Source organism: Ovis aries, chromosome 9, assembly GCF_016772045.2.
Source record: "Ovis aries strain OAR_USU_Benz2616 breed Rambouillet chromosome 9, ARS-UI_Ramb_v3.0, whole genome shotgun sequence".
In the NCBI taxonomy this organism is placed as follows: domain Eukaryota; kingdom Metazoa; phylum Chordata; class Mammalia; order Artiodactyla; family Bovidae; genus Ovis; species Ovis aries.
Window position 1 is genome coordinate 70,779,789 of NC_056062.1, and position 27,300 is coordinate 70,807,088.

The 27,300-nt window shown below is 40.9% G+C and overlaps 1 protein-coding gene and 1 pseudogene across 1 annotated transcript; one reads left to right on the forward strand and one right to left on the reverse strand.

Annotated features, from left to right (window-relative positions):
- Positions 1–873: 873 nt before the first annotated feature.
- LOC101119995 (transmembrane protein 126A-like) lies at positions 874–1,453 on the reverse strand (annotated as a pseudogene).
- Positions 1,454–6,106: 4,653 nt separating this feature from the next.
- Positions 6,107–17,713, forward strand: ABRA (actin binding Rho activating protein). The gene is made up of 2 exons (XM_015097840.3): positions 6,107–6,823; positions 15,763–17,713. Exons 1-2 carry the CDS (start codon positions 6,153–6,155, stop codon positions 16,238–16,240), a joined length of 1,149 nt encoding a protein of 382 aa, XP_014953326.2. The 5' UTR covers positions 6,107–6,152; the 3' UTR covers positions 16,241–17,713.
- The last annotated feature ends 9,587 nt before the right edge of the window (positions 17,714–27,300 follow it).

Consider the following 27,300-nt stretch of genomic DNA (forward strand, 5'->3'; position numbering starts at 1 on the left):
GAGAAATTAGAAACATTATACTTTAATGGGTATTATCAGTTCAGGGTGTCATTCAATTTAATGAGATACACTTCTAAATTGTGCAGTTTGGAGTTAATAGATTAAACATGAGTTGAACCAAGTTGGTGTTAATAACATAGTGAAAACTCAACAACTATTATTCAAAGAAGAGTGAATTTAGTCATAATTACGAGGCCAGTTTCTAAGACACCACCGTTTAGATTTAATATCATAAGCATCTGTGTGTTTGTTTCCTAAACTAAACCAGTGTGGCTGTAGTTTGATCACGGTTTCGGTGACGTGTTCTCTAAAGTTTTCTCTGGCAGTGTATGTATTGTTTATGATGTAAAAGCTTATGCAGTATTATTAGTACATACTAGGTTTGATGTGTTGACTGTGAATCAAGATCATTTATTTAGAAGGTGGCCTCATTAGCCTCAGTAAGAGTGCAAAGGACATTGTGAACCACTTCCGCATGATGTTCTGATGCAGTGTATTGGGCACTGTGCTAATTGCTTCACAAACAATCTCATATGAACACACAAAAAGTGCTGGGGAAAAGTCATGTTTTTGCCACTTTCAGACAAGGCATTTGAGTCTCAGAGAAGTCAACTTTCCTGGTACACAGATCCTGAATGGAGATCCAATCTGCCTGGACCCATACATGGGCTACTGGTCACCACACCCTTGAGACCTGCACGTGGAGTGTCTACTGGCCCCCAAAGCCTCTAGAAGCTAGAAGCAGGGTTGTCAGCCCTGGTGGTGGGTTAGGTTCCCTACCCAAGCAAGGCCTGTCTCCAGAGACAGCTCGGTGCTAGTCCCCCCCACCCCGACTCCCACAATTTTATCTTTGTGTACAGATTTGCTCAACAGTCACTGAATTTCTAGGACAGGTTCATGTAACCAAAGAGCCTTTATCAGTAGTATATATTGTCTCAACCCAAAGTATGCTGCAAACCTAGGCTGGAGCCAAATGGGAAATACCATCTCTCTAAAGATAGGCTTAGAAATCCTCATCCAATCATTTAAGATGTTTCCTTTCTTGGGTAGCCCAGGCTGAGTTACACCTGGCTGTTAGGCCACCATTCATCACAGGGTTAGCCAAGAAAACAGGGTAGAGGCCACCAAAAACAAGACCACCCCATCTGCCTCATGTTATGGCACAAGTTTCACAATGCAAATCACCTGTATTCAAAGGTAAATTTACAAAACTTTGTAAGATACACACGCCATCAAAAGTGGGATCACTGCCATTTGTGAGGCAGCAGCTACAGGAGCCTCATGTAAGATACATTGAAAAAGACTAGCTGCTATTGGGCTGCAGAGAGCAGTCCAATATATGCTGTTCCATTTTAAGCAGATTCCTTTCTGCTTCTGGAAGTTGGTTAATTTTTCTGGTTATGATATCAGTTAAGTTCTCCTTGACAGTCTCATCTGCTTCCTAGTTTTCCATTTATTGCAATCCTTTTCCCAGAACGCCGGTACCTTACTAGCTCTCTTCTCAGCAGTGGCTGCCTCCTCCTGTCTTCAAAGCCATCATGAGGGTTCCCTTTGCCCTTTGGGCTCCCGGGTGTAGCCATTCTGGCTTTGCTCTAGTTTCCAAAGCTTCACAGTCATCCTAATGTGCTTAAGACCCTAATGTGATCCTCAGTGATTAGAAACCATTGCGCTCCATATTCCAGGAGTTTCCAGGAAGGCACCTGTGCACAACTCTTTGGTAATTACTACCAAGTAACTGAGACCTCATCTGACCCCTGACCAGGCTGGGGGGAACCTTTCAGACACTGCCTTAAAGGCCTCACTATAAATTACCTTAAAATAAAACACTATAAATAAGCACTCCCTTTGCAGCCTCCAGTTCCTACCAGTCACCCCTCTTGACCCTCCCACCGGAAGGCTCGGTATCAGTCCTGTGCTGGGTCACACAGAATTGTCTAAGGAGTTTTAATTCTGTAACTCCATGGCTCGACCTCAAGGTGACAATAACAATAGCTGCTTATCCAGCTTCCACGTGCCAGGCATGGTGTTCAGTGCCTCACGTGTGTTACTCTTAATTCTCACGCTGACTCCGTGAGCGAGAGTCTCTGATACTCATGAAGAAACTGAATCTTGGAAAAATCTTGCTAACCTGCAGTCTGGGTTTTCACCTGGTTCTGCCCAACCACAGGGTTCACGTCCTTGGTTCCCCTCATTGCTCCACGTCTCCACGTAAACGCCCCAGCGCTTCTGCAACTCCAAAGGGAAACTCCTTCTCACCACAAATCCTCCTCTTCTCCAGCCCTTTCCCAGCTAATGTCACCTCCTCACACCTGTCACTCAAACTAAAACCTCTAAATCATTCCCCAACATCCATCACCCATGGCAACTAGTGAGTCTGCTCTGACCCTCACTGGCTCCTGAACCTTCTTTCAGATCTTTCTCTCAGAACCATTCTTTATGGTTCCCTCCAAGATTATTTTCATAACCCCTGTTAAGCAGGGATTATCTCCTTAGGATAAGGTTATCTTAGGTTGTTATCTCCCTATCCTAGACTTGTCTTTTTCAAATCCACAGCCCACTTCACTGGTTTTTGATTTGACCATTTGGTAATGCAAATTTGATATCACATTGAGGTTTACTTCTTTTTAATGATGCAATGAGTCTCATTTGATAAAATACTTATTCCTTAGCAAGGTGTTCTTCAAAACATAGTTCCAACTTATTTCTCAAATGTGCCCTGGCCTCTTGCCCTTACCCCATAAACACTGTATATTCTCTAAAGTTCAGAAACTGGGGGCCCACAGAATCTGGTCCAAGAACTGCATAGGTTCACCTTATACTATTGTGTGTAAGTTGTGTGTATTAACCATCACAGTGTAAGGAATTCTTCACCGTGTAAGGAACTGGGAGAGATCATATAAAATCCCAGATTTCTTACTTCTCTTGAGACATTACCTCATCAGTTTCCCGAGTCCTCACACCCACAGTTGTGCTCCAACTCAGCTTACCTCGTGTGTTAAATGGCCTGTTTGATCCTCCAGGCATTTAGGGTTATGGTCTTTATGCTGGGCCATGAGAAGGTCTCTAGGTACACCATAACTTTGTAACTTTGTTCACAGCATTTCTTCGGGTTGGTGTGCCCTTTCTCCCCCTGGTAAAGTTTTATTTTGAAGGCTCAGATAAAGGACCACCAATTCTGTGAAGTCTTCCCAATAAAATCATTCACCTGTGCTCAATAAAGCTTTTTATTTCTAATGTTTAGTTGCTCAGTTGTGTCCAACTCTTTGTGACCCCTTGAACTACATATGGCCCACCAGGCTCCTCTGTCCATGGGATTCTTCAGGTGAGAATACTGGAGTGCGTTGCCAATTCCTTATGTAAGGGATCTTCTGACTCACAGATTGAACCTGCATCTCCTACACTGGCAGGTGGATTCTTTACCACTGAGCCCACCTGGGAAGCCCCATTTCTAATGCAGCTCTCCCCAGACTGTTAAAGGCAGCTATATGCACCACTCTCTCTTGGCCAGATAGGAAGACCTTGAAAGTAGTCCTGCTTTAATCAGTTTCACACCCTTCCTCACAGCAACCACCATCAGGCCTCACCCTTGTATTCTTTCCATGAGTACTGAGTTAAGTAAATTCAGTTGAAATCAAAAGCCCTTTGTTGATGTCCATTAAAGTCTTTTCATTCCCACTTTTCTATAACTGAACAAGAAAAGGACTTATTTATTTATATAGAAAGGATCAATGAAATTATTATTTCATATGAGCTTTGAGCAAATGTGGCTTTCGAAAGTTTCTTTAGTAAGATTATATAGCTGGTGATGATAGCTGACTTTACCTGATTTCTAAGCATATCATGAAGAGAAGTGTATAAATATTAACTCCCTCCTTTCCCTAGTATTGCCCATATGATCAAATAATAATAGTTTTTATAAAACACTTTCACACCACAAATTTCTTAGGTGGTAAATACTTTGTTAATCGGTTCTATATCTTCACCTAGTTTCTAATCTTGGGTCTCATAGGAAACTCACAATGTAAACTACTTAGTTTACGATATCTTTGTCTTTTTTTATGTTCATTTCTTTTATACCTTCTTTTAAAGCAGAAGAATGTTGAACTCAAGAATTGAGATCTAGGTTGAGAAAGATAAAACATTTCTTATAAAAGACCTAGTAGGTAGTATACAGACCTTTCTGTAGGGAAGGAATGCCCAAAGCAGACATGAGGGGGAAAGGGATTTTACAGTCTCTTCTGAAGAAGCATAAATGAAAGACCACAGTTGGCGTGGAAGTAAAATCTCAGAAGAAATGACTAGATTCTTTTAGGAGTTCCCTGGTTTTTGCCAAGACTGTCTGCTGACAGCTGTAAGCCCCAGGCAGCCAGCTGCAATGCCCGTTAATACGTGAAAGACTGTTAACATTTTGCTGTTTTCATTCTCCCCCTGTAAGAAGTGCATATGGAACAGGTGTGGACAGGGAAGCAGAAAAGCTCCTTTGAGAGTTATAAATCAGCCTGATCCTGGGTTGAGTGCATGGATGTCTCTGAGGAACCCCATTCCTCTCCCAAGGCGTTGCAAGTGGGTAAAGGGAATCTAACAGGAACCAAACCGCCTGCAGTGTCTCTACATTCCAAGAAAGAATGCCAGAAGTTTCAGACTCAGATCGAAATCTGTGTCATAGTTTTCTCTTCATGTGATCCAATTTCTTCTTAATTAATCAACTGGGATTTTGTCTCCGAATTGTTGGACCATAGTTAACATTATCAGATGCTGTTGAACTCTGAAAACATCTGACAGATTTCTAGATAGAGTATTAAGTCATCTTCCCAACTGTCTTAATCTTAGGAGGTAAATGACCTACAGGATGAAAAACTGACAACATTTTTAAAAAATAAATTTGTCTCAATTTCAGAAGTAATTACAGTTCTTACCTTTTTTTAATGCTCTTGGACAGCAATTTTCAGTGTGTTTAGCTGCATGTGAAGATTGGAGGAAAGTATAAAAATCTATAGAACTTTGGTATGAAAAAAATTCTATTTGTCTTACCTCAAGAAATACTCAGTGCTGACCCCTGCACATTTTTACCTGGTTTAGGACACATCCTAGATAGTTCTTTCTCTATACAAATGACCCATCTATCCAGTCCTATTTAAAAAACAAAACAAAACTATATTCCAGTCTTTGTTCTCAGAACTGAAAGCATGGCTTTTTCTGCATGAACCTAAAGTTATGCCAAGGAAGTTTGTGTTATTAAAATCAAATAGCCGAGTGGGGCTTGCTTCTGATAACATTCACTTACTTTGTCTTTAAATAGTCTTATTTAACAAAATATTTGAAAAGATTTGTTGTAATAGCAGTCTCTGAAGTTCATTGTGTGTATAGGTCTCAATTTAAAGATTTAAAAAATAATTGGGCTAAAATTTTGACTATTGTCTTGTGTATTAATATGACTTGTCTATAAAGTAATTCAAACTTGGAATTAGAATACTAGGCCCTTTTCTCCCTGCTTATCTGGGCCTGGGTTTTCTCATCTGGTAAATGGAGCTTGGATGAGATGACCTCTAAGGTCTACATCAAATAGAGTTGAAGACAAAAGGAAGAGGCAGTCGGATGCCTTTGAGGAATAGGATGAAAAGAGGCACAGGCTTTGCATCAGACATCTGGGTTCCAGTCTTAGATATTATTAGCTATAGGAAGTTATGCGTGACTGTATTCAGCCATAAAATGGGACTAATTAAAGCTGTATCGAGCACTGCTGAGGTTTCAATGGAAATAAGCCTATTATGTTCCCAGTACAAGTTGTACACTATTTTATGCTCCTATAAATGGTCGGACCATATTTTAAGGTCAAGAAAAACTTAAGGCTGAGCACGTGATCGGATCTAGTAGTTCCCACTCCGGCTCTTGGAGAAGAAAGGGCAGGATCCTATCACTGTCCTTTACCAGGAGAGATGTCCCTCTGCTGTGATGAAACTAGAGCCGTCAGGGTTTAAAAAAAGCGCACGGTCAGGGGGAAGGCACCGCATCTTGGCAAGAAGAGCTTAACATAGTTTCCAGTCACCAAACTCTCTTCCCACCCCACACCCTGCTTCTATTTAAATCCCGGGCCCTCCACCGGTCCACTCTCATTTTAGCCAGTACCCAGGCTCTCAGCAGAGAAGGGTGGCATGGCCCCCGGGGAAAAGGAAAGGGGGGACGGGCCGGCCAAGAGTGCCCTCCGGAAGGTGCACACGGCCACCCTGGTTATCACCTTGGCCCGAGGCTGGCAGCAGTGGGCCAATGAAAACAGCATCAGGCAGGCCCAGGAGCCTGCAGGCTGGATGCCAGGGGGCACCCAGGACCCACCCGATGCTTCTGGACCAGCGATAGACGCCCCCACCCGCTGGAAAGCTCAGAGGGCCCCAAAGCCTTCCTCCCCGAAGCCGGAGGGCTGTGGAGAGGATGGGCACGGCTCAGAGGAAGCCAGCACAGTTTCTCCTATCAAGAGGAAAGAGGTGACCAAAACGGTGGTCAGCAAGGCTTACGAGAGAGGAGGGGACCTGGGCCACCTCAGCCACCGGTACGAGCAGGGTGGCGACCCGCCGGAGGCCGGGCAGCTGGAGAGCGACGTGGACAGACTCCTCCGCAGCCGCGGCTCCCCAACGCGGAGGAGGAAGTGTGCCAGGCTGGTGACCGAGCTGACCAGAGGCTGGAAAGCGATGGAGCAGGAGGAGCCCAAGTGCAGGAGCGACAGCGTGGACACAGAGGACAGCGGCTACGGCGGCGAGCCGGACGAGAGGCCGGAGCCGGACGGAGAGCCGGTGGCCGTGGCCAGGATCAAACGCCCGCTGCCCTCCCAGTAAGTGCACGCGCCTCTCAGCGCCTCAGCCCGCCTGCCCGCGCCCCGAGCAGCTGAGGGATGCCAGAGAGCAGCCAAGCCCTGCCCGAGGCAGGGGGAGACTCGCCACAGGGCTGGCAGCCGGGGCTGGGCGAAGAGGGCAGTGCCCGGCTCAGTCATGGGCCTCCGGGTCAAGGGCTCGCCCTCTTTGGTTTCTCCCCTCTGTTCTGAACCCTCGAGGTTTAGCCACAACAAAGATGAAGCCACCAGAGACAGGTGTCCGCTAGGGGTTATTGTTTGAAGTCAGTTCTATAATGAGTAAGGATTGGCTTATTTTTTTCTGCAGAGAAAAAAGTATTTCCTGGTAGACTGAGGGGAGAGACCTTTCTCTTGTCTCAAATCAGTGGATGTAATATTATCAAGAGACGCATCTACCCAAATGGTGCCCATGGAACACAGATTTCTGTGAACCTGGACACAGGTGGGAGGCTGCTGTCTGACTGGAGAGCAACCTCTGAAGTGAGACAGACCCAAGTTCAAACCCCAGCTCTGCCCTGGCTATAGATAATGATACCGTGGTACACTTGAAAGTTGCTAAGAGAATAGCACTTAAATGTTCTCATCTCACATACTCACACACACTCACACACACACAAATAGCCAGTTCTTCTTCTTAACCCATTTCCTCCTTTGTAAAATGATGGCAACAATAAATTCTGCTGTTTTGAGAGAAGTAGATGAGATTAAAGCTGCCAAGAACTCAGCACAGTGCCTGCACATAAGCTCACTATATGGAAGTTATTAGCCCTCATAGAGAGCTTATTATTTAGCAATTCTTCACTTTCAGAAAGCTTTTTCAGTTTATAAACAAAGGCAGAATGCTATTAAAGCTAGGTAATTAAAATATCACAATACTTGTGTGCTGTATATGCGTGATATGTTGCTTCAGTCGTGTCTGACTCTTCGTGACCCCATGAACTGTAGCCCACCAGGCTCCTCTGTCCATGGGATTCTCCAGGCAAGAACACTGGAGTGTGTTGCCACGCCCTCCTCCAGGGGATCTTTTTGACCCAGGGATCGAATCTGAATCTCTTATGTCTCCTGCATTGGCAGGTGGGTTTTTTTATTTTTACCACCAGCACCACCTGGGAAGCACAATCCCAAAGGAGTTAAATGCATACATGCACACACCAACACACGGACTCAGACTGATACATTTATACATTTATTCTAACAAGAAACACATGCTTTATTTCAAGACAATAACTCTCCCTCCACGGAACAGAAAGTCAGGATTTCTCACTCTACAATCACAGGATATCAGAATATGGGGAAAGTCTCAGATATGATGAAATGCTTACAAGCTGACTCCCTCAGGAAACAGTTATATGTGAAGGTGTGCTTTTCAACTTATGGAACAATCAGTAAAAAACAAAATTGGGAACCTTATTTGACAAAAAGTTGCCTTACAGTTTGTGACCTTAAAAGATGTTTTGAAAGAATTAGCACTATTACGGGCTTCCCAGAGAGCTTCTCTGGTGGCACAGTGGTAAAGAATCTGCCTGCCAATGCAGGAGACTTGGGTTTGATCCTTGGGTCAGGAAGATCCCCTGGAGGAGGGCATGGCAACCCACTCCAGTATTCTTGCCTGGAAAATCCCATGGACAGAGGAACGTGGTGGCCTACAGTCCATAGGGTTGCACAGAGTCAGACACAACTGAGTGACTAACACACACACACACACACACACACATAGGTGTTTTACCTGCTTTGTCCTTTGAACTCTCACAGTAAGGTTGGTAATATCTCATTTTAGGGATCAGAGCACTGAAGCTCGGAGGGAAAGTTCACTCACCAAGTTAGCGACCTGAGACATACATGCCCATCTCCAAATGTCACGATTTGAAACCAGACATGATGCTACTTCTCACTCAGTGCATTGAGCATACACTCAGAGATCCGGATTTGTGTTCTACTTACATTCACATAGGAATTCATAATCAGAAAGCAGTATTCTACCAGGTCATATGGAACCATAATCTAAATTTTAGCCTCATGGATTTAGGAGGTCTGCATGCTAGAAAATGAAATAATAGAATCCTACAGAATAAAAACTGAGGGTAGCACAATGAAGATGTTCCTGTCAGCGTCTTTTGAATTGGCCAAGGGTAGGGAAATGACAGCTGGGACCAGTCTCTGACACATGGCCTCTCTTTTGGCACCTAAGAATTGTTCATGTGTTCATTTAATCCTCACAACATTCTCTCAGGGTAGGCATAATCGTTATCGTCACTGGATAGATGTGAACCCGAGACAAAGAAATATTAAGGAATTTGTATAGGATTGTGCTGTCCATGGGATTCAAACCCAGGCACTCTGGAGCCAGAGCCCACCTTCCTGACCACTACTCTAAACTGTCTCACCTGAAAGTGGGAATGTGCGTACTAGGCTCTTCTCATGGTTCCCCAAAACACACCTTCTCTGTGCGCTAGAGCAGGACATAGGCTTTGAATGAGAGACAATTAGATTTGGAATATTGGTTACCTGGGAAAATCCTAATGTTTCTTCATTCTCATCTAAAAAATAAGCTGCGATAATCCATAGTTATTTTGGTATCAGTCATGTAAAGTGATGGGCACAGAGTTGTGCTCTGTATAATACAAGGGGCCAGCCCTGGTCATCCCAACACTACAAGATACTAGGAGACTGGCTGTCAGGGTTTGGGGAAGGGAATAGGGCTTCCCTTGTGGCTCAGTGGGTAAAGATTCTGCCTGCAATGCAGGAGACCTGGGTTCCATCCCTGGGCTGGGAAGATCCCCTGGAGGAGGAAATGGCAAACCACTCCAGGATTCTTGCCTGGAGAATCCCATGGATGGAGGAAGTTGCCTGGCTGTAGTCATAGGGTCACAGGAGTTGGACATGACTGAGTGACTAAACCTACGTACCTACCTATGGGAGTGAAATCCCTCCCTTGCTTCTTGGGTTCCTTTCCCTTAGAGCACACAGTCTTAGAGCACACAGCGTACCGGGATGTTGCCCACAGCAACAGCAGCTCTGAATGTCAGCCAATGCGAGCGATGCCCAGGAAGCTACCGCGGAAGCCTAATGGGGATTTTTACCTGATGGGATGCTCACGTACTGCTGGAGACATGTGTGGCATCAATGACTAGGCCTATATGAGGGGGGTTTGTTCACTTATTTTTAATTCTAAGCACCATTCTTTCCCCATAGCCACTAATAGGGAGAACATGATGTGTCATGGATATTTAAGCAGAAAGAAGTTTTCTGGGTGGTCCTACGGATAATAGAGACAAACAATTCAGGTTCGATAAAAAGTAGAAATATTCCTTACCAAAATAATTTTACTAACTGGGGCTTTACTATGAAAATGAGTTCCATTATATGCTTTATTTTTAAAAGTCTTTTGACTGTGTAGCTATGTGACTTGTTTTGTCCAGGTCCTTCAGACAAAGCAACTTTTATCTGTCCCCCATTACAGTGATGGCGCAGTATTACATAGTGTATTACATACAGTAATGGCACAATATTAAAATAAAAGTCATGCATCCACCCTCCTCCCAGGTCTATTCAGTAAAAATGAAATGGTTGAGCATGAGGGGGTGTTTTATAGAAAAGGGAACTGAACACAGAAACGTATCCACATCATAGAGCCAGTAAGTGATGCCCTTGGGAAGTGATGCCAGAGCTTGTGTTCTTCCCAACCCAGGGATCGAGCCCAGGTCTCCTGCCTTGCATGCAGAGTCTCTACCATCTGAGGCACCAGGGAAGAATGACTTTACTCTTAAAGCTTGTGTTCTTAACCACTGTGTTAGACTCATCTCTCAGCAGAGAATAGGCTCAACGAATCAGATGGAGTCCCAAGCATCACCTCCATTGTGGAATCCCTGGAAAACTCCCAAAGTGTAATGTTTTGGTGCAAACTTTATTAAGGATATTCCATGAACTCAGGATGGTTACCAGTCTGCAAGGAGCAGAGCAGCACAGGCCTGGTTCTCACACCTGGCTGATAACAGAATGAAGAGCACAGCTGGGAATGCACAGGCACCCTGCTTCTGATAAGTGTGACCCTGTGGATGTCCCGCTCCCATTAACCAAACTCGCTATATACTTCCTGTAAGAAGAGTAAGCACATGAATGCACACAGGAGCAGATTCTCCCTAGAACTTCCCTGAGACATTGGAAATGTGGCAGAAGTTCTTGGCTTTACTGACAGAGAAGCGTTTTAGCCTAAGATATGAACGTGGTGCCAGTCTTTCAGTATTGCTTTGCTATGAATTTATACTAGGTCATCTTTCTAAAGTTCAATCTGAACTATCATTCACATTTCACTTGAAAATTTAAAAAATAGCATAAGCTTGTATATTGATTCCTACATTCAATGATCAAGGATATGCTCAGGGTCTGAGACTTACTAATCCTTATTTTTAAACCTGATCCTTTCAGACCTTTTAAAAATTGAAAATATGAAAGTAATACCAAACATGTACAAGATAGATAAAATTAAATACTCATTACGGTATATTTCCTTCTAGTACTTTTTAAGCAATCCTATTTTCTAATTCTTGCTTATAGGACCAATTCTTTTACTTTCCTTCTCTCGTTATTGGGAATTATCATTTGACTATATAACAAATGGACATTAATATTTAGAAGGTGCTTTTTTAGATGTTTCTCTTCTTCATAGTGTTATTACCTAACCAAACCCAACCCTTATCCCAAATGACATAGAATTTCAACACTCAGGAAATTTAAGTTCTTAGTTCAAAGGAAAATATATATATCAAAGAATGAGACCCATATAATATACAGTTTAGGCAAATTATTTCTGGATACTAATTTGAATATTTTTCAATTCTGTGCTTTCTCTAAGTTATAAAATCAATACAGTTGACTCTTACAACATGGGTTTGAGCTGTGTGAGTCCACTTATAAGTGGATTTTTTTTTTTCTATAAATGCTTCCTAGAGTATTGCTCAACCTGTGCTGGTTGAATCCATGGATGTGGAAACATGGATACAGTGTAACCGTAGAAAGTGGAAGTCAGTCATGTCTGGACTCTTTGTGACCCCATGGACTATATATATACACAGAATTCTCCAGGACAGAATACTGGAGTGGGTAACCATTCCCTTCTCCAGGGGATCTTCCCAACCCAGGGATGGAACCCAGGTCTCCCGACTGCAGGCAGATTCTTTACCAGCTGAGCCACTAGGGAAGCAACTGCAGAGTTATACTCAAATTTCCAAGTGCCTGAAGGACCAGAGCCCCCCACCCCCATCATACATCGCTCCCCAGAAGAAGCAGATGCAGTTCCTGCAGTACCGCAGTGTGTGCACGCATGCTCAGTTGCTTCATTTTTTGCAACTCTATGTGCTGTATTCCGCCGGGCTCCTCTGTCCATGGGATTCTCCAGGCAAGAATTCTGGAGTGGGTTGCCATGCCACCCTCCAGGGAATCTTCCCAAATGGAACTTATGTTTCTTGTCTCCTGGATTGGCAGGCAGGTTCTTAACCACTAGTGCCACCTGGAAGCCCAGTACTATATTTACTATGAAAAAATGCCCACATATAAGTGGACTCATGGAGTTCAAACCTGTGTTGTTCAAGGGTCAACTGTAATACCAGCAGAAAGAATTTTGAAAAAAAGAAAACAACTGTCTCTAACATAATTTCAGTTGTGCATGTACTCTTGATTTCTTCAACCTGGTGCATATATGCATTTTCCATAGTTAAAATTGTAGCATATGCTCAAATTTGTTTTATTCTGTTTATTGTTATGAATGTCTTTTAGTGATTATTCACCGTTCTTTTTCATTACTGAATATTCAGTTAGTACTTAAAAGAGTGTCTGGGACTTCCCTGGTTGTCCAGTGGTTAAGAATCCACCTGTCAAAGCAGGGGACACAGGTTTGATCCCTGGTCCAGGAAGATTTCACGTGCTGTGGGGCAACTGAGCCCGTGCTCCATAACTACTAAAGCCTGTGCACTCTAGGGCCTGTGATCCACAACAAGAGATGCCACCACAATAGGCCCACGTACTACAATGAGAGCAGCCCCCACTTGCTATAACTAGAGAAAACCCTCGCATAACAACGACGACCCAGCAAAGCCACAGAAATATAATTTTGAAAAAAGTGTGTCTGGTGCACAGTAGGTGTCATACATACTTTCATAAAGGTTGGAAGGAATGTCAAAATGCCCGGAAGTTCCTTAAAGGGAGGACATATTATGTTCTATACTACAGGATAGTACCGCAGTTGGGGCTCAGGAGACAAAAAGGACGAGTTAGTGAATCATGATGTTCTTTTCACTCTCTTCTGAGATGTTCAAGTCTCTTCTCCAGCAAGCTGTTCCAGCCTCGTTTGATATGAGCTTTGGGTTATGCCAGGATGACACTGGGGCTTGTTATCAAAGGCTGTGTCTGCCATGGATTGCCATCATTCCAAGGGGACTAGGTATTTACTCTTGTTTGATCATGAGATCTAGCCGCCCACACTCTGGGCAGCTGAACAGGGACAGTCTGTGGAGACGCAGATGAAGACAAGGACCAGCAGGGCTGAGGAAAATGCATTTCACTTCAGGGCAGTGTAGTTCCTAGCACTTGTCCATACATACGTGTGTGCTTAGCTGCTCAGTCGTGTCCGGCTGTTTGCAACTCCATGGACTGTAGCCTGCCAGGCTCCTCTGTCAGTGGGATTTCTCAGGCAAGGATACCAGAGTGTGTTGCCATTTCCTCCTCCAGGAGATCTTCCTCACCCAGGGATGGAGCCCTGTCCCCTGGAGCTCCTGCAATGGCTAGCAGATACTTTACCAGTGAGCCACCTGGGAAGCCCTTCCATACATCCGTGATTTTTTTAAGTTGTAATAATTGTGTAAACAGTTTTCGGATGCTATTTTTCCCAGTTAACTTAGTCATATACTTTTGTCCATATGTTTACAAAGTATGATAGTGTTATCTGTGGCAGTGTGCTCCTGGTTTCAATTCTATTATGACAGTGAAACTGAATGCAGCAAGCTAGGGACACAAAGCATGGGAATTAATGAAAGTTCGCCATCTAGTGGATGTCATTCCTCTTTGAAAAATAATACAAGTATGCCTCCCTACCCATATCTGTTAGTTTCCTGCATTTGACTGATCAGATTTTAGGAAATCAGTTTGGATGGTGAGGAACACCCGCACCTGACCTGCTCCTGGGTTTTGACCAGCAAACTATGAGAGTTCAGGGAGGCGTTATTGAATTCATGCATGCCATTCACATGTGTGTATGTGTGTGTGCTTACTCAGTCATGTCCAACTCTGAGACCCCATGGACTGTAGCCACATAAGCAATTTCAGCTCTACCCTACATCTCCAATTCCAAAGCTTCCAGACATGAAGCCACTTGGTGTTGGGGAGAAAGATGGGTGAGTCACTTGTGGGGATGAAGAATACAGATTTCCGACTTTTATATAGTCCAAGAGTTCATGCTTTACTTGTAAGATTGGAGCTAGAGAAATGACAGGAAAGTCTGTTAAAGACAAACTTTGTTGTTTTTAAATTAGGTCTACACTCACTAATGATGGTTTTTGTTTTAGTAAGAAATGCATCCCAGGCTGCAAAGGCAGACCCACACATTTGAGACAAAACTCATCCACTTATTACACACTGTCCTGGCAGGCTGAGTGGCACCATCACATAGCAGAGAGAGCACAGTCTTTGGCCTCAGACATTTGGGGTCTGAATCCCACCTCTTCCACTGGGCTGGGGCAGCATTTCACAGTAGTTACACACAGGCTCTGGAGCTGGCTTTACTTTGGTTCGAGTCTCAGCTCCATCAACAACTTCCTGACTGTAAGTAAGTTACCTAACCCTTCTGCCCTCAATTTCCTCATCTGTGAAATGAGATTAACGGTACCTATCTCATAAGATGGTTGTGGAAATATTAGTAGAAAGTGTTTAGAAGAATGTCAGCACATAGTATTCAATAAATGTTACTACAGTTAGCTGCTGCTGCTGCTAACTCGCTTCAGTCGTGTCCGACCCTGTGCGACCCATAGACCCACCAGGCTCCCCCATCCCTGGGATTCTCAAGGCAAGAAAACTATTGTTTGCTAGTGTCTCCTATTTATACTACTAGATATTTCAAAATGTGTGGAACATTATAGGTATGAACATAGATATGCTTCATTACAAATACGTATTTAAAAATCTATACATGGCAAATGTAGCAGCAAGGGAGACACAGACATAAAAAGAATTTTGGGAACAGTGGGAGGAGGAGAGGGTGGAATTGCTTGAGAGAATAGCACTGAAACATATATATCAACACATGTAAAGTAGAGAGCCAATGGGAATTTGCTGTATGACGCAGGGCACCCAAAGGTGGAGGAGGGATGGGGGTGGGGAGGGATGTGGGAGGGGGTCTAGGAGGGAGGGGGCCACATGTATGTCTATGGCTTCATGTTGAAAAACCGTCACAATATTGTAATTATCCTCCAATTCAAATAAATAATTTAAAAATCTATACGAGTGAATAGTACAAAGTATGTGGCTGATAAAAACCTTATTTTGGGCAAATTTTTTGATGTATAAAGTGGATTCCCTTAACCCATTGCTATGATTCCAGTTCTAAATGTTACCAACATGCAAGTCTGAGCTACACATATTTGTCTTACCTTTGTATAAGGAAGTTCTTCCTTGAAATAGAGTTTAATATTATTTTATGGGGCTTAAAACATTATTGTTACTCACAGAGAAAATAATCTAGGACCTAGCTCAAACTCAGAACAATGGTGGCATCCTCTATGACTTTCCTTCTTCCATCTCTTATTTTTTTGAATTGTTTACATGTCTTTTATGATGAAAAATTTATAACTTACATTAAGATGCATAAGAAGTACAAATAGAAAGCAACCCTTGCTAAATTATGAATATCTTGATTTTTTTACCCTCTCTCTTAGGGCAAACAGATTCACAGAGAAGCTCAACTGCAAAGCCCAGCGGAAATACAGTCAAGTGGGCAATCTGAAAGGGAGATGGCAACAATGGGCTGATGAACATATCCAATCCCAGAAGCTCAATCCCTTCAGTGATGAGTTCGATTATGAGTTGGCCATGTCTACCCGCCTGCACAAAGGAGACGAAGGCTACGGTCGCCCCAAGGAAGGAACCAAAACTGCCGAACGGGCCAAGAGAGCCGAGGAACACATCTACAGAGAAATCCTGGACATGTGTTTCATCATCCGCTCGATGGCTCGCCACAGACGGGACGGCAAGATCCAGGTCACCTTTGGGGATCTCTTTGACAGATATGTCCGTATTTCAGATAAAGTTGTGGGCATTCTCATGCGTGCCAGGAAACACGGGCTGGTCGACTTTGAAGGAGAGATGTTATGGCAGGGCCGGGATGACCATGTTGTGATTACTCTACTCAAGTGAACTTTCAACCACACAAGCCAAACTTGACCCACTCTTGTCTTAATGCTAAATGCTAACGTAGTGAGAAAGTAAAATGCAAACTGCTCTGTAATAACTTACTAAATATTAAACCATTTTTTTTACATAAATAACTTTTGAGCACTCTATTTCTGAGGGAGTTTGAAGATTGAGGAAGCACACACAAAGCATTTCAGAAAGCACACTGAGGATTATTTGTGCACAAAAAGTATTTAAAATTCCACTTACCCTTTGGGCAAAGATATTTGGCTATTCTTTGCAAAATTGCTATAGATATTAATGTAAATAATTATATCTAAGATGAATTCGGGTAAATATCAGCAAACCATACTATGATATGTCATTGTTTAGGAAAGAAAAAGCACTCCATTAATTTTGGCAAAGCTAAACATAAAATTTTCTAAGCAGCCTGACTTTGTTCTATTATTTTTATGATAGCATCACTTACAAAATAAGCACATAAATAAAGAGTTGTATTCAGATAAGACACTGAAATTGATGAAATTGCTCTGAGGTCTTTGAATTGAATAGGTTTCCAATAGAAGTTAGCCATCCTTCTCTGATGTGATTTGGGCAAATCATATGAAAACAGGCATCGCTGGTGGTCATAGAGCCAGCAGAGAAAGCAGTTCTGTTCACCTTCTCTATGATAAAGCAGAGGTGAGAGATTTAGATTTCTCTGCCTTTACAGGACTGCTTGGGGAAGTTTATTTTTTTCTCAAAACCTTAATGAGTCATGCTGTCTACATTTACCTCAATACACATCAGATTAGAAAAACAGAAAATGCTACAATGAACTGGAATGTTGAATGTAGAAGAATCTGAGTCATGGGTAGATCAGAAACAAACTTGAGATATTTTAATCAAGTCATTTTACTGTTTCATTTTACTTTGTGCTCTAACAAAATTTTGAAAATAACTGAAAGTCTAAAAATAGCAACATTAGTCCAGCTAAAGTGAAAAAAGTATAGTTTAATGATGACAAGGAAATTTACTTCACACTAATCTGTTCCTTGTCAATTTTTCTCGATTAGTGTGCCTTATATAATTCTAAAAACAAGTTGAATAAAATGTGAGATTACAATTCTTAAGAAATTCAATGAAAGTTACTGAATGATAGCACTTTGGTGTTACACACTGAAATTAATGTCAAAGTATAATCCTGCAAAATAATAGGTGCTCCTAATTGCAAATTGTTAGGCTTAATACAAAGTATGGATTAAACTACCATAGGAGTTATCTTTGCTTCATGTATTATTCTTTCAAACTGAAAGTTTCAATATCTTCCTAAAGAGGAAAGTTTGTATATTTTTGTTTTCATAATAGATTTGTCAAATTACATATTACTAATATTTCTAAGTAGAATTTCACATAAGATGTATACTTTTATCATAACAGTGAAACCTATGTCAAAAGCTTAAAACATGGCACAAGAATAAAACATACTTTTATGTTCTTGTTTTTGTAATACTATTTTAAAATATATTCCAAAGCACACTCCACAGTGTGTGGGCCATCACAAAGGGTGAATGCGGTAGCCGTGAAATGTGGCATAGTTTTTATAGCCTGGGTAATTTCATATGCTAATGAGTTGGAGGACTATTCCACCTGTTTTGGGGAAAGGGCGGAGATTTCCGGGATTTAGGCCACAGCCCACTCCTTGGTCTTTTATCAGTGCCTTGGAACTGTCATGCCACCTCTGGGTGTGTCATTTCACTTGCTGACTCAGGATCAAGGTCTAGTCTTGCCTGCCATCATGGTCCCATTTGATTCCAATCAGTTTCTGTTGTGTCCTTGGGCTATGTCATTCTTTCAAAAATTGTGCCCTACCCCTTACCCTATTACAGTAGGAAGGGTACAATCACATTTAAAATCAAACCTCATACCCGCCAGAGATGCTTAGCAGGCACAAACAAAACCTTGTGGTCACCAGGACCCAGAGAAAGGTGCAGTGACCCTCACAAAAGACAGAACCAGATCTGCTTGTGTTTTGAGGGTCTCCTGTGGAGGCACGGGTCAGTGGCTGTCGTGGAGACAGGGGGTCTGGCTGCAGCGGTTCTGAGAGGTGCAGCAGGTGGAGGCAATGGTCCTTTTGGAGGAGGCTGCCATTAGCTCCATCACAGACCCGCCAGGTGGGCTATCCAGAACTGGAGAACAATCACACCAAAGAAGTCCTCGCACTCTTCCAAAAGTTCTAGGCCGCACAAAGACTTTCCAATCCGGGGATCTGGCAAAAGGACTGAGAATCCCCAGGGAATCTGACTCTGAGGTCAGCGGGATTTCATTACAGAACTTCCACAGGACTGAGGGAAATAGAAACTCTTGGAGGACGCAAACAAAATCTATTCCAAGGAGAAAGGAGCAGGGACCTTCAAGGCCAAACAGGTCTTTAGATAGGCATTTTCAGGAACTAATTTTATGAGCCCAATCCTTGTATCTTCTCATAGCTAGAAAAGCACTAAATCCCTTCATGGTGACATCAGCTCCTCACCGTGACTAGCAGAGAACCTTTTCGTAAGGATAAACATTTTATTGCATGAATGTGCCCTTTACCAAAATCACATATATTGCCCTCCACCCACACACAGCCCCCACCCCCCCAACACACCCCTCTCTGGAGCAGTTCCTCAGAGATATCTGAGGTGCCGTCTCCTGGGCTGCAATCCTCATTTTACCCCAGATAAAACTTAACCCACCTTTCACGTTGTGTATCTTTTTAAAGCCAACCATTTGTAGACACCCAGCTCCTCACCAGACTGCCTGCTCTCTCTCTCTAAGTGTATTCTTGCTTAAGTAAACTTTTTACTTTCTTAACCTCTGCGTTGTCTCTGAATTCTTTCATAAGAAAGAAACACCTTAAAACTCTTTGGGAATACCACCAAGGATTATCTCCTGGCACTGTGTGCCCAGATTTGGGGAGCATCCCCGTCTCTTCACATAAAAACAACTTGTCTCTAACAGAACAAGAACAACATCACACTGACTTTTTGACCAAGAAATTCCAGTCCTGCCAGCAGCCAGACCCCACTTTTGGTAACAATAGGATATACTTTTATCCCTTATCTACAGAGACAGAGAAAAAACACGTTCTCCAAGTTAGCCACCTCTTCTTTTGGAAAAAAAAAAAAAAAAAAAAAAAAAACAGCCAGAATTAGCTCATAAGCAGTTACTGCTTACCTCTGACGAGGAGGAAAACAGCGCACACTCTTCAAATCTCTGAATTGTTTGCTTCAACATCTCAGGGAACAGAGAATTCAGAGGTGCTACTTAAAAGGCTGATCTGTCTTCCACGGGCATCAGCAACACCTGTTGCTTGTCAGAAATGCAAATAAGGAGTCGCTTAGCACTGCAGAGGTTTCAAGTCTGGCATGCTGAAAAGTCCCCTGGAAAGCTTGCTAAGGATCCCTGGGTGCACCCCAGAGATTTCTGTAGGTCTGGGATGGGGCCCAAGAATTGGCTTTTCTAACTAGTTCCAAGGTGGTGCGACTATGGCTGTTATTCTTTAGACCACATTAGAGCAAAACAGGGAGAATTTGTCACTTTTTCAGGTTTTAACCTTTATCTTCTGACATAAAGCTCAGCTGCTTTCAGTTGTGTAACAGAAACTGGTTTAAATAACAAAGGGAATTTATTTCCTCATACAAACTGTAGTTTAGAGGTTGGAGGGCTTCAGCTGTTGCCAATTATGTTGCCAACTACCTGGTTCTTTCCAAGTAAATGACCTCTTTCTGAATATAGCTCAGAACTGTGAAGCTACCATGTGTGGCCATACATACCAACTAATCACTACCCCTCACATTTATCTTCAGTCCTACCCATAGAGCATTTTTAGCACATTTTAGGGCTTCAGTAAAAAATGTTAATCTCTGTCCTTTCTCCTCCTTTGAGGATGTCTATTATTTCCACCCAAAACAAATTTTTTTCCCTCCATTTTCACAACATTTTGCCACACCAGAATAACTGCTATGGGCTGGGTAGAGTGTGAAGAACAGACACACAGGGTCCTTTAAAAAAACAACAACAACAAAGCTTTAAAGTCTAGCTCAGATGACTTTCTAAGTTTTCTTCACCCTCTCCCCAAACCAGCTTAGGAATCCTTGCCACCCCAGCCTTTCCTCTTACACAATTATCACAATGTATTGTGTATGTATACTAAATGCTGTGTATATAAGAAAAACACCAATACAGTATACTAGCACATATATATGGAATTTAGAAAGATGGTAACGATAACCCTGTATGCGAGACAGCAAAAGAGACACAGATTTGTATAGAACAGTCTTTTGGACTCCGTGGGAGAGGGAGAGGGTGGGATGATTTGGGAGAATGGCAATGAAACATGTATAATATCATATAAGAAATGAATCGCCAGTTTAGGTTTGATGCAGGATACAGGATGCTTGGGACTAGTGCACTGGGATGACCCAGAGAGATGGTATGGGTAGGGAGGTGGAAGGGGTTCAGGATTGGGAACACGTGTACACCCGTGGCGGATTCATGTTGATGTATAGCAAAACCAATACAGTATTGTAAAGTTAAAAAAAAATTATGAATAAGTATAAAGTAGGCATGATCGTGTAGAAATGTTACCTGAAAACTGGGTTTGCTGTAAGATACAACCAAGCCAAATTGCAGAAGACTTATTACTTGCTCTAAGTAAGGAGAACACCAGGGATCTTTTCCAAAACAGTGTCTCTCTTAACAGCAAAACTGGGGAACTTTAAGCTATTGGTACAGGCATATTCATGAAGGGGCTTGGGTGGTAGGCAGAGTTCAAACTTTAGTTGACTAATAACGTGAAGGTCAGAAAAGGTCAACATCATTATCCCTTAGATTCCAGTTGATCTGGTTGTTGGGATTTAAGTTTTGCAAACCAGCTCTGCAAAGACAGTGCTTTATGCTAGCCTTAACCATGGACAGAGAACTAGCAGTCTTTACAACTGCTATCTTTGCTCTTGTTATTTCTCTTGCCTGGTAATGGTTTTGTTTCCAAATTTTTTTTGTCCCCTTAAATCCATTTACTACTGGGATCTGTTCAAGGTCAAGCACTGTGGCCAGGCTTGATCAGAAAAAATAACTTAGGCCAAAAACGGCTTATGTCAAGAAAGCCACGCCTGGTTCTTTTTCTCCCTATCCCATATGCTTAGAGAAAGAGATAAATGAGGGAAAATGACAATGTGGGTATAAAGGCCACGAGTTATTGCAATATGGATCAGGGTCTGCTCAACTGATCTTAGTAGGATACTCTCATTTTAAAATATGAAACATACGTGGTAATGAAGATTGAAGAGACAAAAATCCCATATAAGAAATATTATAGACTTCCCCAGTGGCTCAGTGGTAAAGAATTTGCCTGCCGATGTGGAGGACATGGATTCGACCCTTTGTCTGGGAAGATTCCACACGCCACAGAGAGACTAAGCCACAACTACTGAGTCCCTGTGCTGTAAGTACTGAAGCCTGTGAGCTCTAAAGACCATGCTCCGAAATAAGAGAAGTCACGGCAACAAGCCTGTGTGCCGCAACTGAAGCCCAGGAACAGCAACGAAGACCCAGAACCAAAATTAAATTTAGAAAAAAGTATCCATCCATTTTAAAAAGACAAAAAAATCACATCTCATTAAACCCAAATCTTAAAATATCTAATGGTGTCTTAAAAAATCATAACATTATATTCTTTTTTAATAGTACTCTTCTGCCTTGGTATAGTTAACTACATTGTTATTTCTCCACATAGGCAAAAAGAAAAGAAAAAGCCATGAAGTCCTGAACGGACATGTCTTCACTTGAATAAATCCTCTGAAGAGTACAGAGTTGATTATAACTCCATTTAAGCTATTTGTTACACGGATGGTCTTTTCTTCTTTCATTCAGCCTGGTAAAGCCTTGTCAAAGAAAAGAAAAAATTTCCAATCCTAAAATTTCCTTTCAAGATACAACTCAAACAATATGAAAACACAAATACATAACACAGTGTGTACTATTTTTAATTGTAAAATAAAATGCAATAAAACAATACATATAGGAAAATGGTTGAAAAAAGTATGGTACCTCCACATGAATGTAGCTCTAAAAAAATATAAGGTAGAGTGGGGGTAGATGAAGATGGCAGAACAGAAAGCTGAGCTCACCTCCACCCCAGGAACCCATCGAAAGCACACATGGAGTGACTCTTTCCGAAAACAAACTGGAGAATGGTAAGAAAGGCTATTCTACAAGCAAGGCTCTAAAGAAAGATCCACACAGAGTCAGGCAGGAAGGGAAGAGAAGCCGTCATGTCAAGAGCTACACCCTGAGCAGGGAACACACAGGGGAGGGGGCAAGTCACAGGCTCGGGGATCCTGGCTGGGGACTGAGGGCTTGAAACATACCCCCAGAGCTGGAGTCTAATGCTAGGAAGGTGACTCCTCGTACGCGACTTATCAGAGGGTGAAAGAACTGAGACTCTGCTAGTGCAGCCTGCCTACTCCCAGGAACAAAGGCACAGGAAGCAGACTGGAAACACCAAGGCTCTGGCTGGTTCTGTGACCACTCCAGTGCATGCCCTGGCCCACGCTGGGCACCTGCATCAGCCCCTCTTGCTCTGGTGCAACTGCTTCTAGTAATGTCACCCCAGCAGCAACAAGTAAAATATATTCAATGTTCAAAATTTCATTCTTCTTAAGAAGAAACACATCTAACTGGAAGAAATGGCTGATTTTAGGACTGGGTTACAGAAAGTACAGGTTAAGTCTGAAACATCTTGCTGCACCTAAAGCAAGCAAGTGCTCAAGAAAATGGAGAAACACACAGAAGTCAGTATGATGGGGTTCCCACTGGTTAAATCTAGGACAGAAATAGATTATTTGATGCACTGAATTGAAAAAAGCAAAGAATAAACCCATCAGCCCATCTCCTTTCATTCTGCCTCATGTCTGGAAGTTCTCTTCCAACCCGCACACAAACCACGACAATAACAACATAATTTTCAAATGATGGAGAAACAAAAGTTCTTCCTTACAATAAACTCTGACAAACAAATGTGCTGGGAATAAAAAAAATTAGAAAAATCATCATTTTGTAATCTTTTAGTAATTCAGGAAAGAAATGCTTAATTGATACCAAAAACACTGTGACAATTTGGTGAAGAATAGGGTATCTATGATATCAAAGTATCTCCCTACGTATTTCTTATTCATTACAAAGGGAAAAATTGATAGCAATGGAGAAACATGGTGGATACTATTTTAACAAAAGTATCACCAATAAAGGATAAACATACATTGTGTGCATCCTAATATGCTACAGAAGACACATCAATTCTCTTTTCCTGTCCAAAATGTATAATCTAAACACAGAAAAAATGCAGACATCCATATTGAAGTATATTCAACAATCCTGAGTATCAATCAACAAAAACATCACTGTCATTAAATAGAAAGAATGACTAACGAACTTTCCCAGGTTAAAGGAGATCAAAAAGAACAACTCAATGCAATATAGAATCTTGAATTAGATTATGGATCAGGAAAAATAGTGCTTTAAAAGATATTATTAGGACTATTGGTGAAATTAAAAAATGGATTTTTAATTAAATCATATTACTGGATTATGTTAAATTTCCTGAATTCAATCACTTACTATGGTTATTAAAAATGATATCCTTGTTCTTAGGAGATGCAAGCAAACATTTACATTAAGTATAACAGAATTAGACTTAGTAAAATAGGTGAGCCAGGGAAGTACATGGAGGGAGCGGGGATATGACTGGGGAAGAGAAAGCAAGCAAACAGCTCTTTTGTAAACATGCTGGTACATATATTTTGGTAAACAAATATAAACATTACTGTAGGGTACATTCAACGAATAAAATTTGCTGGACAAAGTTAGCTTTGTTTAGTAGAATACTGGCAAAAAATTTTCTAAAGTTAACTCACTTCACTTAATAGGTTTTACTGGCTAACTTAATACTCTTGGCGGGTACATGCTCAGTCGCTTAGCTGTTTCTGACACTTTATGACCCCAAGGATTGTAGCCTGCCAGGATCCTCTGTCCATGGGATTTCTCAAGCAAGAATATTGGAGAGGGTTCCAATTTCCTTCTCCAGGGGATCTTCATGACCCAAGGATCAAACTGGCATCTCCTACAGTTCCAGAACTGGCAACTGACAAAGTCTGCCTTTCTGATTCATAGTCATTTATATAATGTGTATATGAGACCTTCATTTGCTCTGTGTATTACAAAAACTGTTGATTGCCTTTTCATTTTCAATGTTTTATTTTGATGAAAAGTTCTTATAATTTTAATGTAGTATAATTGATCAATTTTCCCTTTACAGTTAATGCTTTTCTGCCCTATGTATGGGTATTCTAAAGCCATGATGATTATTCTTCAGTATCTCTTATACTTTTCAAATTAAAAGCATTATTATTTTTTACCATTTACATTTATATCTATAACTTGTAACTTTTGCATGCAGTATGAGATAGGTTAAGATTTGGTGTTCCATACAGATATCCCATTAAACCGGCATCATTTACTGAAAAGACCTTTCTCTTCACTGAGCAGCAGTGCCAGTTTTTAAAAAAATCTTCAGTTTGTTTTTAGACTCTCTAACTTTGATTGGTTATTTAGTATATCCTTTGACCACTACTAATTATTTTAATCATCTTTTTAATAGATCATGAATATCTGGTATTTAAGACCACAGTCCATTCTTCACTGTTGCTTTAGTTAATCTTTGCATTTCCATTTCCATGTTAAATCACAGAATAGCTTATTTCCACAAATTCTGGCTGAGATTTTCACTGCCAATACAAGATTGATTTTAGAGAAATAATTTCCTTCAATTATGTCAGTATGGTCCCTAATGGTATGTACTTCCCACTTATGTCTTTATCTTTTTGTTATATATCTGATATTTTCAATGGCATTACAAAATGACAGTATTTTAAGCTTCATTTTCTTATTTTTGGTTTAGAAAGAATAAATACAAAGTTTTTATATATTTTTTTCTTTTTTTAATACTGAATTTGTCTTTAGTGACCTTGTTAAATCAACTAGTTTCAACAGTTGGATCTTTTTGGAAATGTCTATGTACACAATTATGTCATATACAAATGACATGTCTTTCATTCCCAATCCTTATGCCTTTTCTTCTTCTTGCTTTACTGAAATGGCTGGAACTTCCAAGACAATACTAAATATAAGTGGTGAAAGTAGTTATTATTGTCAGGTTTCCTATTTCTGGGAGGAAACTTTGAATAATTGACCATTACAGATAATGATTCCTGTATATTTTTCAAGGATAACTTTTTTATCAGGTTGAGGAAGATCATTTTTTCCCTAGTTTGCTAAGTTTTCAAAAAAATCATAAACAGGGACTGAAGTTGATCAAATGTTTCTTATGCTTCCACAGAGCTGACCATGGAAGAGACTGAAGTTCTCTCTTTTCTTAGCAGCCTGGAAGAGTTCATGTAAAACTGATCATTTTATTTTCCTTTAAAAACTTTAAAGCATTACCCACTAGAAACATACATACAAGCCTGAGATTTCTGTGGGAAGGACTTTTTTTTAAAATTAAGAGATTCAATTTCTTTAATACAAAAATTGTATTTCTTCACAGGGTCAGTTTTAATAAATTATTTTCTAAAACATTTTTCCATTTCATCCACACTGTCAGGTTTATTGATGCAAAGTTCTTCACAATATCCTATCTTTTTAAGACCTGATGGCCCCAATGATGTTGCCATTTAAATTGTTCTTAACAGTGATTTGTCTTTTTCTTAATCTTGCTGGAGGTTCACAATTTTACTATTCTGAGATTTTGTTTCGTATGCTTGTTCTAAATTTTTTTACTTATATCTTTACTTTGTCCTACATTCTATTTCCACTAGGTTCAATTTGTTGCTGTTTTTTTAGCTGCTTGAGATGGAAGCTTAGAACCTTTTCTTCAGCTTGTCCCTTGATATTACTATACCCCAAAATTTATGTCAAGAATTTTCTTTTCACTCAGTCTATAATCTCCAAAGATATCTCATACATAGACTGTGGCTTCAACAACTACCTGTATGATGTTGATTTAAAACTTTTAATCTATCAGAACAGAATAATAATCCCCACTCCCAGTCTACTGTCTAGTTTCTCATGTTGTATTATACTAAGGTTCACAACACACCTAACTTCCCTATCTGCTGACTGTTTCTTTTCTTTGTAAAGTACCCAGCCCAATGAATAATGTACCCCCTTCCTAAATTAGACACCCGACAGCAATCCTTAACCTTTTCTGACATACAACTAATAACCAGATCTTGTTAACCCTAATTCCTCAGTCTCTTTCAAATCCATGCCTCCTTTCTTATCACCATCGCTACTATTCGTATTCAGCCCTCATAATTTTTCTCCTGACTTCTCAACAGGCTTGTTTATTGGTCTCCTTATCTCTATTTTTCTCTCTACTAATAACTTTTACAGATATCTCTTTAAAGCGGAAATTTGACCATGTCATTCTTTTACTCAAATTTTCTTAACTGTTCCTGTGAGATAAATAAATTTCTTGACATTGTACAAAAACAAAGCTCTTTATGAAATTAGTCTTACCTTGCTATGGCACTCTCCACTAAAAAAAGAAAAAAAGTGACATAATTTAAAAATAACATGCATGTAAGAATTAAAGATTTTAAAATTTAAAAAATAAAAAACTAAAAAGGCAAAAAAAAAATAAAATAAAATAAAATAAAATATTTATGTCTGCAATTTAAAAAAAAAAATAATAAATGAGTTTGAATCAGTAAAAAAAATAAAAAAAAATAAAAAAAAATAAAATAAAAATAACAAACACTCATGTTTACATGAGCTTCTCACATGCCAAGTACCTTGTTACATCCCCATTTTCTAAACTGTGCTGTTCCCTCCACTTAAATTCATCCCTCCATCATTAGTAATATTACCACAACCACCACAGTTTCTAGAACCATTTTTCACATGTAAAAGACAGTAGTATGGTTAATCAAAGACTTCTTAAATAGAAAATAACTTGATTATTCAATAAATACAAATTCAAA

What these genes read in the sequence shown, in the direction of transcription:
- ABRA (XM_015097840.3), top strand. Translation starts at nt 6,153, where the DNA reads ATGGCCCCCGGGGAAAAGGAAAGGGGGGACGGGCCGGCCAAGAGTGCC. An exon ending in AAACGCCCGCTGCCCTCCCA is followed by an intron (nt 6,824 to 15,762) that starts GTAAGTGCACGC and finishes CCTCTCTCTTAG; the next exon opens with GGCAAACAGATTCACAGAGA.